General features: G+C 43.4%; 1 protein-coding gene across 1 annotated transcript in view; it reads left to right on the top strand.

The window, feature by feature from the left end:
- Nucleotides 1–12,728, top strand: part of LOC141145778 (protachykinin-1-like) — a 50,408-nt gene that overhangs the window by 23,183 nt on the left and 14,497 nt on the right. The window contains exon 5 of the mRNA XM_073632653.1: nt 12,094–12,147. Within this exon, the coding sequence (XP_073488754.1) occupies nt 12,094–12,147 (54 nt within the window). The remainder of the gene's footprint in view (nt 1–12,093; nt 12,148–12,728) is intronic.

The raw sequence follows: 12,728 nt of genomic DNA, 5'->3' as shown, positions 1-12,728 counted from the left end.
AATGGGGCGTATACACGGTCGGACTTTTCGGCTACAAAAGTCGGACGGACGCCGACGGACCAAGTCCGGTGGACAATCCGATCGTGTGTGGGCTTCCCCGGACTTTCAGCGGACTTTTCCAGCCGCAAATCTGACGGACTTTAGATTTGGAACATGCTTCAAATCTTTACGTCGTAACTCCGCCGGACCCAGAAATCCGGTCGTCTGTATGCTAGTCCGACGGACAAAAAAAACGACGCTAGGGCAGCTATTGGCTACTGGCTATCAACTTCCTTATTTTAGTCCGGTGTGCGTCATCAGGTACGAATCCGTCGGACTTTTGTGTGATCGTGTGTAGGCAAGTCCGGTCGTTAGAAAGTCTGTTGAAAGTCCGCCAAAAGTCTGTCGAAAGTCTGTCGGACGGGCTGTCGGACTTTTGTAGCTGAAAAGTCCGACCGTGTGTACGCGGCATTAGACTTCCAGTTAAGTCCAATTACCCAATGTACTAGTTTCATTAGAGGTTTTGGGGTATCTGAGAGTTTTTCAAATAAAATACAGTGAGTATGTGTCAGAGCCATGTGTCTCCCCGCTAGTTTGTCAATCAACCCCAGGGCCTCTCTCCAGGTAGGTTGTAGAGTCTCACGGTTCCAGAACATGTGCAAAAAAGGAACCCGGGTGGGCACATCCTCTGAAGCAGGAGGAGGAGGCCTGTGGGAATATTTTACCCAGACGCGAAGGCGTGTAGTACCAGCGAGCAATTTGATCGCTGTCTCCTTTACCGTAAGAGAATTAGTGCATTTGCACATATTCTGACAGTTAGCCTCCCAGTCAAGATCCTCATTACCCAAGTTTAATTCCTGTTCCCACTGGGACCTATATTTCAGTAGGGGGTCGTCTCCCACCGATTCTAGTGATTAATTCAGCCCTGAGATTAAGCCTTTCTGTCGAGGGGCAGTCTGGCATAGCTATTCATAAAAGGTGTCTGAATCTGTAGGGGCCCCTGCATAGTGTGTCTGAAAGAAATGTCGGATTTGGAGGTAGTGGTAAAATTCTCTGGCCTGGATATTTTTTTGGTTTTGGAGCTGGGAAAAAGAGACAAACGTCGTGTCCTGCAGGAAGTCCTCCAACGTGGTCAGACCCTGGTCAATCCAACACCGGAAAGCCTCCGAGTCCTCAAAGGCCGAGGAGAGTCCGGGATCCCCAAGAAATGAGGCACAATGGCGGACATTTGAAATCAGTTTAAGCTTCTCTTTGTAGAGGTCCTATAGTTTCAAACCCTGGGCTACTACTTGGTTCCGAGAGCCAAGTTCATGCGCAAAAAACTGTTTTAAATTGTCATACAAATATATATTTGGAATGAAATCTTTATTGTCTTTTGGCAATAAGACGGTGTGGGCGGACTTTTGCCAGTCACTGGCTTTGTGACGACCCTCCAGCCTGTGTCTTTGAATAACAGGGAGGTAAAGCCGCCATCAATCAAGATGTAATATCCCACTCCCATTGTGTTTAGCTGGTTAGTGGGCATGGAGGAGGAGGAGGAAGGAGGGAGTGGGCTTTCATTTACCACTGTGTACACGCCCACATATAGTCACATGGGCTGCTCAAATGTCATAGGGAAGAAATGCTTAGGGTAGAAATACACTGAAAATTGAGCAGGTGAAGAAGCTGCCAACATTGCTCTGCAAAATCCCCAACTGCAGTGGGGACATGAACAGGAGGGGGAGATAGAGACCAGCAGGATAAACCAGTTTTTTTGCAGAATACGGAAAAAGAATCCCATAGTGAGTATGAACAGTATGTATTAGAGCATTTATTGATAGTTTTTAATGATGCGAGTTTAATGACACTTTAAATTCATTACATTAGCATTTTTTATCCCTGCAAAATTTATGTTTTAACCACTTATTGACCGTCCTATGTACATTTACTGTGCCAGGGTGGCCGCTGTGCACTGGATCACGTGAATAGTACGTGATCAGTGCTTCCGGGTAGCCCCACCTGTGCTGTGATTTGTTACAGCACAAGCCGATCAATGGGGCCCGGCTAATGATTGATCGCTGACAGGCGATCTTGCTGTTTTTTTTTATTCCCTGCAAAACAGATCGCTTAGCAAAAGCAGCACATATTTCACATTGTTAGGCACACTGTTAACTCCTTCCCAGCCAGTGTCATTAGTATACTGACAGTGTATAGTATTAACACTGATCACTGTATTAGTGACACTATTGATGTCAGTGTCAGTTAGTGTACCCCCCCAGCTAGTGTCAGTTGGTGTCAGATTGTCCATCACAATATTACAATCCCACTATAAGTCGCTGATCAACACCATTACTAGTATTAAAAAAAAAAAAAATCCAGTACATATATCATAGTTTGTAGACGCTATAACTTTCACGCAAACCAAATAATATACACTTATTGGGATTTTTTTTTTGCCAAAGACATACATTTTGGCCTAAATTCATGTAGAAATTAGATTTTTTTTTAAATATTTATTGGATCTTTTTTACATTCTGCTGTAAAACATATCCAATAAATATTTTTAAAAAAATCTAAAAAATCTATTTTTTATTATATAAATGAAAAAAGACCAAAAAAAATAAAAATAAAAAGCCCAGTGGTGATCAAATACCACCAAAAGAAAGCAATATTTATGTGGGGGGAAAACAATGATATAAATTTCATCCACGTATAGCGTTGCACGACCGCCCAATTACCAGTTAATGTAGCGCAGTGCCAAATAGCAAAAAATGGCTTGATCATGAAAGAGCTAAAACCTTCCAGAGGGCAAGTGGTTAATGAAGTTGAAGATATATGCTTTCTACATAAACAGGGCCCTATTTTAGACTTGGAAAGCCTTCTACTGACCCAATTTGGCAGACAGTAGGCAAGGAGGGTGTAGATACAGTATGTACAAATAGAGTTACAGTGATGACCTCTGCACTTACATAAAAAATATAGTCAAGAAGATTTAAAGGGGTTTAAATATCAAAACGTGTAACAGAAAGATAATAAATCTATATGGAGATATAGAAAACAGAATGTATTGATACAAAAAGATTGCTAAAAACAGCACACACATAAAAAATATCTCTTATGCCGCGTACACACGGTCGGACTTTTCGTCTACAAAAGTCCGACGGACGCCGACGGACTAAAGCTGGCTGACAATCCGATCGTGTGTGGGCTTCCCCGGACTTTCAGTGGACTTTCAGCGGACTTTTCCAGCCTCAAATCTGACGGACTTTAGATTTGAAACGTGCTTCAAATCTTTACGTCGTAATTACGCCGGACCCAGAAATCCGCTCGTCTGTGTGCTAGTCCGACGGACAAAAACCCACGCTAGGGCAGCTATTGGCTACTGGCTATCAACTTCCTTATTTTAGTCCGGTGTACGTCATCACGTACGAATCCGTCGGACTTTTGTGTGATCGTATGTAGGCAAGTCCGTTCGTAAGAAAGTCTGCCGCAAGTCCGCCAAAAGTCTGACAAAAGTCCGTCTGTCGGACAGGCTGTCGGACTTTTGTAGCCGAAAAGTCCGACCGTGTGTACGCGGCATTAATCATAAATGACAGCCATCCTTCATAATATTACTTAATATGTTTACACCACGTTGACCAATCACAAAGACATTTAAGAGGTCTGCACATTGTGTGAATCCCTTCTGCTTCTTCAGGACCATGATGTCCACCCACATATGTTGAATAATAATTTGTGTGGTGGCTTTAGTTCATAAAATGAAATAAATAATAAAAAAAAAACAGTGAGTAAATTATAGAAATATCTCCATTAGCCATAACATATTCCTGAATAAATACCTGTTGTCACATACCTGGTGAGTAGAGCCTGGTTTATGCAGAGGAAGGCCTCTCTTACACCTCTGACCAGGGCCCCTGGTAGAGTATACAGGTGGCACAGGAGTGCAGAGTGCAGAGTTGCACAAATGCCGGTAGACGCGGTTGCTGCTGGGCTGCTGGTGGAGTAGTACGCCCGATGGCAGTGGATCTCCCGAGGGCAGGAACAGGTTGGTACTTAGCCGAAGAGCAGGGCCCAGTGGCAGATAGACAGGTGCTAGCAACTTGGTAGCTCTGAATGGACTGAAACGTAAGCAGAGTCAGACAAGCTGGGTCATACATAGAACGATCAGAATGGTCAAAGAACAAGCCGGGTTCGATGCAATTGGAGAATAGGGACAGTCAGGAACAAGCCGGGTCAGTATTTTAAGAGCAGATGCAGGTAACAGGAAACAGGACAAACCAGAATGCCGTAGATGAGACAGCACTGATCCTGGGTGCTGATCCAGCTTAAATAACCCATTTGGCACCCTTATCTGTCATGGGGATGCGCCGTGAATGCGCATATTCGTTCTCATTCTGGTACATATTGGTGTACATGCGCGTGCGCAAATGCACGCACGATAGCACATGCTAATTCGCATCTTCTTTGGAAGCTTCAGGGAACAGCCATTTGCTTGTCTGGAGGCATTATTCTGTCTTCTGGCACAGCCTTTCTGACACCTGTACAGATTTGAGATATAACAAATAACTTGTTAGGGCCCAAGCCCCATCAGTAATGACACCAACCGCATGTCTACCCTCAAATAGCCAGGAATAAACATAACACTCTGCAGTAAGACTGAACCTAAAGGTAGAGGTTAGAATACCACCAGGAATATCCCAGAGGGAAGGGAAGAGAACATCGAACTTTCAGCTAGCAGAGGAGAAAATACCTTAGATTTCTCAGACGGTGTAACATGTTGTTACATGGTATTGACACCTCATATGGTAGGCCTGGTGGGGATTGATAAAGGGTGGAGGCATGACTTATGGGTTGAGATACCCACTTGCTAGAGATAGGATATGGCTGTCCAACTTAGAGCCTCTAATTCCATTGTTACACTATCTAAGGTATCATTCTCTGCTAGTTGACTGCTCAGTGTTCTCCTCCCTCCCTTCTGGAATACTCTTTGTGGTATCCTAAGAGCCAGGCATAAACAGGACACTCTACAAAAAGACTAAACACAAAGGTAGTGCATGGAGGCATGATGGTTGGGTTGGGATACCTGCAAACTGGACATAGAATGGGGCTGTTCATGTGACAGCCTACAATGCCAATGTTACACCATCTAAGGTGTCTTCTCTTCTAGTTGACAGTTCAGTGTTCAATTCCCCCTTCTCTGGAATACACTTGGTGGTATTCAAACAGTCAGGCATAAACAGAACACTCTGAAAAAAGATTGAACACAAAGGTATAGGGTGGAGGCATGACTGTTGGGCTGAGATGCTTGCTGTACGTAGAATGGGGCTGTTCATGTGACAGCCTGCAACGCCATTGTTACACCATCTAAGGTATCTTCTCTTCTGCTAGTTAACAGTTGAGTGTTCAACTCCCTCCCCTCTGGAATATTCTTGGTGATATCCAAACAGCCAGGCATGAACAGAATACCTTTGTGTTCAATCTTTCAGCAAAGTGTTCTGTTTATGCCTGGCTGATTGGGGGTAGATAAGCATTTGGTGTTATTACTGGGAGGACCTTGGCCATGATATGTTATTAGTTATATCTCAGATCTGTAAAGGTATTTCTTCCAGAGTATCCCCTATGATATAACCAATGATGATATTCTTAGTATTTACTCTCTGAATTTTTTTGTTTTTGCGTACTTTCAGACGTTTATGAACTTTAGTCATCACGACTAAGTGTTATTTTTAAAACGCTCAATGTGTACGGATTGACATTGTGGTCCTGAAGCAGAAGGTATCCACGAAATGCAAGGACCTCGTCGATATCTTTGCAATTGGCCAACATGCTGTCTAACTAATATTATGTAGGGTATCAGTCATAAATGATTAGATCTGTGTAAATTGATTTCAAATGTGCTCATGTGTTTATTGTATTTATAAATTCTATTTTTGCATAACCTTTTTGTTAAATGGTAACATTTAAACTCCTTTAAATCTTTTTGATTACATTTTTCCATTTGGCAGACGTAGGTTAATTTAGCTTGTTATCATGCCAAAAGGTAGATATGAGCATGAAGGGGGGGGGGGGGGTGGATAGGTCCGTTCCCAGATTAATAACAAGGCTAATCATAGACCTGGCCCAGGATGTTTGAACTGAACACATGGCTCGAGTCGTGATTAATAGATGCAGAGCGGGGAGAGCTGGTGCTGGAGACACAACAGCTGTTTATAATGAAACTGATATACTGTATATGGCAGGAAATGGCACCCTGGTACACAAACACAAAAGTTTAAACTCTTTCAACAATTTGCATCAGAAAGAAAGGTTTTGTAACATGCGTTTGGAAATATATGTGAAGCCACAATGCCATGGCAAGGCATGTCTGTAAAGTATGGTACAGTAAAACCTTGGATTGCGAGCATATTTCGTTCTGGAAACATGCTTGTAATCCAAAGCACTTGTACATCAAAGCAAATTTTTCCATAAGAAATAATGGAAAACGAAGATGATTCATTCCACAACCGTTTATTTATAGGTCTTTAAGTTTATAGTCCATGTAAAAAGATTCTAGCACTGTGATGAGTTGTGTAACTATAAAATGTCCTAATGGAAGCCTCCACAAGGGGATTAGAAGCAAAATCCAGCAGGAACTACAGAATACAAAAGAGAAGAGAGCCTCTAAGTGTAGCAATATGGTTATCTCACTTTTGTGAGATACTGTATATATATATATATATATATATATATATATATATATATATATACAGTATCTCACAAAAGTGAGTACACCCCTTATATCTTTTCATGTGACAACACTGAAGAGATGACACTTTGCTACAATGTAAATTAATGAGTGAACAGCTTGTATAAATTTGCTGTCTCCTCAAAATACCTCAACACACAAATGTCTAAACCGCTGGACTCCTCCCCCGCCTCCTTATTCCCCGCAGCGGTCGGCGTGGGCGTTCTCCTTTGGCAGTATGAAGAAGTGCCTCCGTCCCGCCACCCAGCTCCGCCCCCTCCATACTGCGCTCATTGCTGTGGCTGATGCAGTGTTGGTATTGTTTCAGGGGGTGCGGGGGGCTGGTGGAGCAAACCTGCAGAATCTTTAGGAGAGGGGTTGAATGTGCAAGGAGCCGGGTGTGGAGAGGCGACTCTTTGTACATCTTGCTGCATGTATGCGTTCCTTGATCATCCGATCGAGGGCGAATACTGCTGTGCAAAATGTAAGCACATTGTTTCCCTGGAAGCCCAGGTTCTGAATCTGGGGAAGCAACTGTCAGCACTGAGAAGTCCCTCCATACTAAAGGAGCGCCAGGAACGTAGACGGCAGGTGCCAGCACAGAGGCTAAGGGGCCAGCACAGAGGCGGGTGGAGACAAAGAGGTGCAGGCACTAGCAAAGAGTAGATGGGTGACAGTCAGGAGGGGTAGAGGGGGAAGTGCCAGGGAGGCTGATCCAGGTCTGGAACATCCCAATAAGTATGCTCCATTGAGTGACATTGGTGAAACCAGTCAGGGACCAGCACTGCTGGAGCTGAGGGACTCTCCTAGCTGCCGGGGGAAGAACTCCTCCAGTGAGAGTGTGGGGGCAGCAAAGGGAAAAGAAAGACAGATTCTGGTGGTAGGGGACTCAATTCTTAGAAGCACAGAGAGGGCAATCTGTAACCAAGACCTGAAGCGCCGAACAGTATGTTGTCTACCGGGCGCTCGGGTTCGGCACATCACAGATCTTGTGGACAGATTACTGGGAGGGGCTGGGGAAGACCCGGCTGTCATGGTGCACGTTGGCACCATTGACAAAGTCAGAGGCAGATGGAGTGTCCTAAAGAACGATTTTAGGGACTTAGGAGCTAAACTGAGGAAAAGGACCTCCAAGGTAGTATTCTCAGGAATACTACCGGTACATCGAGCCACACCAGAAAGGCAGAGGGAGATTAGGGAAGTAAACAAGTGGCTGAAGAGCTGGTGTAGTAAGGAGGGGTTTGGGTTCCTGGAGGACTGGGCTGACTTCTCAGTCGATAACCGGTACTATAGAAGGGACGGACTGCACCTAAATGAGGAGGGTGCAGATCTGCTGGGAATGAAGATGGCCAAAAAGTTAGAGGGGTTTTTAAACTAGGCTAAGGGGGGGAGGGTCCAGAGGCAGAGATAGCCAGCGTGGAAGATATTCCAGAGGGTAGTATTGGGGGCATTAGTGGTAGGTTAACCAAAGCACAAAAACACAAGGTGAGTATAGTAGCAAGTCCTAGTTGCAATCTCGAAACACCCAATACGAGGACAATATGTGACCGGTCTAAACTATGTGGCATGTCCGCCAGGAGCATGGCGGACAAGATGGGTGAACTAGAGATACTGTTGTACGAGGAGGATTTGGATTTTGTGGGAATTTCAGAGACCTGGTTCAACAGCTCTCATGATTGGCTGGCAAACATTCAAGGGTATACCCTGTACCGCAAGGATAGAGAGGTGTAAAAAAGGGGGAGGGGTATGCCTATATATCAAGAATAATGTACAAGTGAATGTGAGAGATGACATCACTGAGGGAGCTAGAGAGGAGGTGGAATCCTTATGGGTAGAGCTCCAAAGGGATGAAGCTAAGGGGACAATAATACTGGGAGTATGCTATAGGCCCCCTATCCTGAGGGAGGAAGTGGAGACAGATCTCCTATCACAATCTGGATTAGCAGCAAGGATGGGAAGTGTTATCATAATGGGGGATTTTAATTATTCAGACATAGACTGGGCGGAGGGAACCACGCATTCTTTTAAGGCTCGCCAGTTCCTTAATGTCTTGCAGGACAATTTTATGGGTCAGATGGTAGACGCACCAACTAGAAATAAAACATTACTGGATCTACTGATTACCAACAATACAGACCTGATCACGGATGTGGAAATACGGGGCAATTTAGGTAACAGCGATCACAGGTCAATTCGTTTCAGTATAAATCACACAAATAGGAAACATAAAGGGAATACAAAGACACTGAATTTCAAAAGAGCCAACTTCCCTAAACTACAAACCTTGCTAAGAGGCATAGATTGGGATAAAATATTAGGAACAAAGAATATGGAGGAGAGATGGATTTGCTTTAAGAGCATATTAAATAAGGGCATCAGCCAATGTATCCCATTAAATTTAAAAGAGCGAACAAAAGTCCTGGATGGCTTAACTCCAATGTAAAAATGCATATAAAAGCAAAGGAGAAGGCCTTCAAAAAATACAAGGTTGAGGGATCATCCTCAGCATTCAGTCTTTATAAAGAATGCAACAAGAAATGTAAGGGTGCAATTAGGACAGCTAAGATAGAACATGAAAGACACATAGCGGAGGAGAGCAAAAAAAATCCCAAGAAATTCTTTAAGTATGTAAACAGTAAAAAAGGGAGGACAGACCATATTGGCCCCATAAAGAATGAGGAAGGACATCTGATTACAAAGGATGGGGAGATGGCGAAGGTATTGAATTTATTCTTCTCCTCAGTCTTCACGAGTGAATCGGGGGGCTTCAGTAACCAAAACTGCAGTGTTATCCTCATGACACAACACAGGAAGCACCTCCATGGTTAACAGAGGACAGAATTAAAATTAGACTTGAGAAACTTAACATTAATAAATCACCGGGACCAGATGGCTTGCATCCGAGGGTACTTAGGGAACTCAGTCAAGTGATTGCCAGACCATTGTTCCTAATTTTTTTCAGATAGTCTACTGACTGGAATGGTACCAGCTGATTGGAGAAAAGCCAATGTAGCCCCAATATTTAAAAAGGGCCCAAAATACATCCCTGGGAATTACAGACCAGTTAGCCTAACATCAATAGTATGTAAACTCTTGTAGGGGATGATAAGGGACTATATACAAGATTTTAGTAATAAGAACGGTATCATTAGCAGTAATCAGCATGGATTCATGAAGAATCGTTCTTGCCAAACCAATCTATTAACCTTCTATGAGGAGTTGAGTTGCCATCTAGATAAAGGAAGGCCCGTAGACGTGGTGTATCTGGATTTTGCAAAAGCATTTGACACAGTTCCGCATAAACGTTTACTGTACAAAATAAGATCCGTTGGCATGGACCATAGGGTGAGTACATGGATTGAAAACTGGCTACAAGGGCGAGTTCAGAGGGTGGTGATAAATGGGGAGTACTCAGAATGGTCAGGGGTGGGTAGTGCGGTTCCCCAGGGTTCTGTGCTGGGACCAATCCTATTTAATTTGTTCATAAACGACCTGGAGGATGGGATAAACAGTTCAATCTCTGTATTTGCAGACGATACTAAGCTAAGCAGGACAATAACTTCTCCGCAGGATGTGGAAACCTTGCAAAATGACCTGAACAAATTAATGGGGTGGGCAACTACATGAGAAATGAGGTTTAATGTAGAAAAATGTAAAATAATGTATTTGGGTGGCAAAAATATGAATGCAATCTATACATTGGCGGGAGAACCTCTGGGAGAATCTAGGATGGAAAAGGACCTGGGGGTCCTAGTAGATGATAGGCTCAGCAATGGCATGCAATACCAAGCTGCTGCTAACAAAGCAAACAGAATATTGGCATGCTTAAAAAAGGGGATCAACTCCAGAGATAAAACGATCATTCTCCCACTCTACAAGACTCTGGTCCGGCCGCACCTGGAGTATGCTGTCCAGTTCTGGGCACCAGTCCTCAGGAAGGATGTACTGGAAATGGAGCGAGTACAAAGAAGGGCAACAAAGCTAATAAAGGGTCTGGAGGATCTTAGTTATGAGGAAAGATTGCGAGCACTGAACTTATCCTCTCTGGAGAAGAGACGCTTGAGAGGGGATATGATTTCAATATGCAAATACCGTACTGGTGACCCCACAATAGGGATTTTCCACAGAAGAGAGTTTAACAAGACTCGTGGCCACTCATTAAAATTAGAAGAAAAGAGGTTTAACCTTAAACTACGTAGAGGGTTCTTTACTGTAAGAGCGGCAAGGATGTGGAATTCCCTTCCACAGGCGGTGGTCTCAGCGGGGAGCATTGATAGCTTCAAGAAACTATTAGATAATCACCTGAATGACCGCAACATACAGGGATATACAATGTAATACTGACATATAATCACACACATAGGTTGGACTTGATGGACTTGTGTTTTTTTCAACCTCACCTACTATGTAACTATGTAACTATGAGTCTGCAGGCAAAAGGCCTGCTCAATTACAGCCTCTGTTTATGCCAATGCAGTGCTGGAGCTGAGGGGTCAGTGAGACCACCTGTCCCTCCAGCTGACAAATATCTGTCCAACCATGTTATACTCCACCCTCCACCTCTAAGGGTTCTTTATCATGAGTGGCCAGTGGGGCAGCTGACCTGTGCTTATTACTGCACCCTTCTCATACATCTAAATCATAACCATCCAGTTGCAGCTGTGGCATTTTTACCTAAGGGAGCAGAGTTTGATTGGCAAAGTATTAAGTGTCTTCTTTAGGGCCCTTTCACACTGGGGCGGCGTCTGTGGTAAAGCGCCGCTATTGTAAGCGGCGCTTTTCCGTCGGTATTCGGCCGCTAGCGGGGCGGTTTTACACCCCCCAGCGGCCGAGAAAGGGTTAAAAACCACCGTAAAGCGCCTCTGCAGAGGTAGTAAGTTGCAGAGGCGCTTTGCTGGCGGTATAGCCGCGCCGTCCCATTGATTTCAATGGGCAGGAGCGGTAAAGGAGCGGTATACACTCCGCTCCTTCACCGCTCCGAAGATGCTGCTAGCAGGACTTTTTTTACCGTCCTGCTAGCGCACCGCTCCAGTATGAAAGCCCTCGGGGCTTTCACACTGGAATCAAAGCAGCGACACTTTCGGGTCGGTTTGCAGGCGCTATTATTAGCGCAATAGCGCCTGCAAACCGCCCCAGTGTGAAAGGACCCTTACAGGGAGCTCCTGATTGTACAATTTTCTTTTAAATGTTTATTTGCAAACTTTATAAATGTATAAATTTAAGTAAACATTTTATACAAGTAATGAAAGATATGAATGTTGAATAAACAAAAATGATCCACACCATGATATCTCCACTGTAAAATTCAGGTCACTCAAATCAATGCACATCACACATCTAAAAACCAGCCAGCCCAAAAGGTGTTCTTTCATTTCCATCAAATAATGATTGATCCTTGTTTTCTGTCTCAGGGCACAACCCGGCATCTTTTATTGGGCTGATGGGCAAAAGATCATTAGGTTCTGGTAAGTTCTGCTATGAATTTTAAAACATTTATCTATATATAAGTACATGTTTAGAAAGTAAACACCTAAAGAATGCAAATTTTAAAAATAAGTTTCTTCTTAATTGCAAAATCAAGATCAAAGTCAAATCAACGTTCCAAACAATAACATTTAATTTTCCCATGATATTCACAGATACTCAAAAAAGATATTCATAAATAATCAGAAATATTCAGAAATACTACGGAGCAGATAGTATATACAGTGCATCCAGAAAGTATTCACAGCACTTCACTATTTCCACATTTTGTTATGTTACAGCTTTTTTCCAAAATGGATTAAATTCATTATTTTCCTCAAAATTCTACAAACAATACCCCATAATGACAATGTGAAAGAAGTTTGTTTGAAATCTTTGCAAATTTATTAAATAAGTATTCACAGCCTTTGCTCAGTACTTTGTTGAAGCACTTTTGGCCCCAATTACAGCCTCAAGTGTTTTTGAGTATGATGCTACAAGCTTGGCACACCTATTTTTTGCCAGTTTCTCCCATTCTTCTTTGCCGAACCTCTCAAGCTCCATCAGGTTGGATGGGGAGCGT

The sequence above is a fragment of the Aquarana catesbeiana genome, linkage group LG05 (assembly GCF_042186555.1).
Source record: "Aquarana catesbeiana isolate 2022-GZ linkage group LG05, ASM4218655v1, whole genome shotgun sequence".
In the NCBI taxonomy this organism is placed as follows: domain Eukaryota; kingdom Metazoa; phylum Chordata; class Amphibia; order Anura; family Ranidae; genus Aquarana; species Aquarana catesbeiana.
The sequence above is the reverse complement of the archived record's forward strand: the minus strand, read 5'-3'. Positions and strand labels throughout refer to the sequence as shown.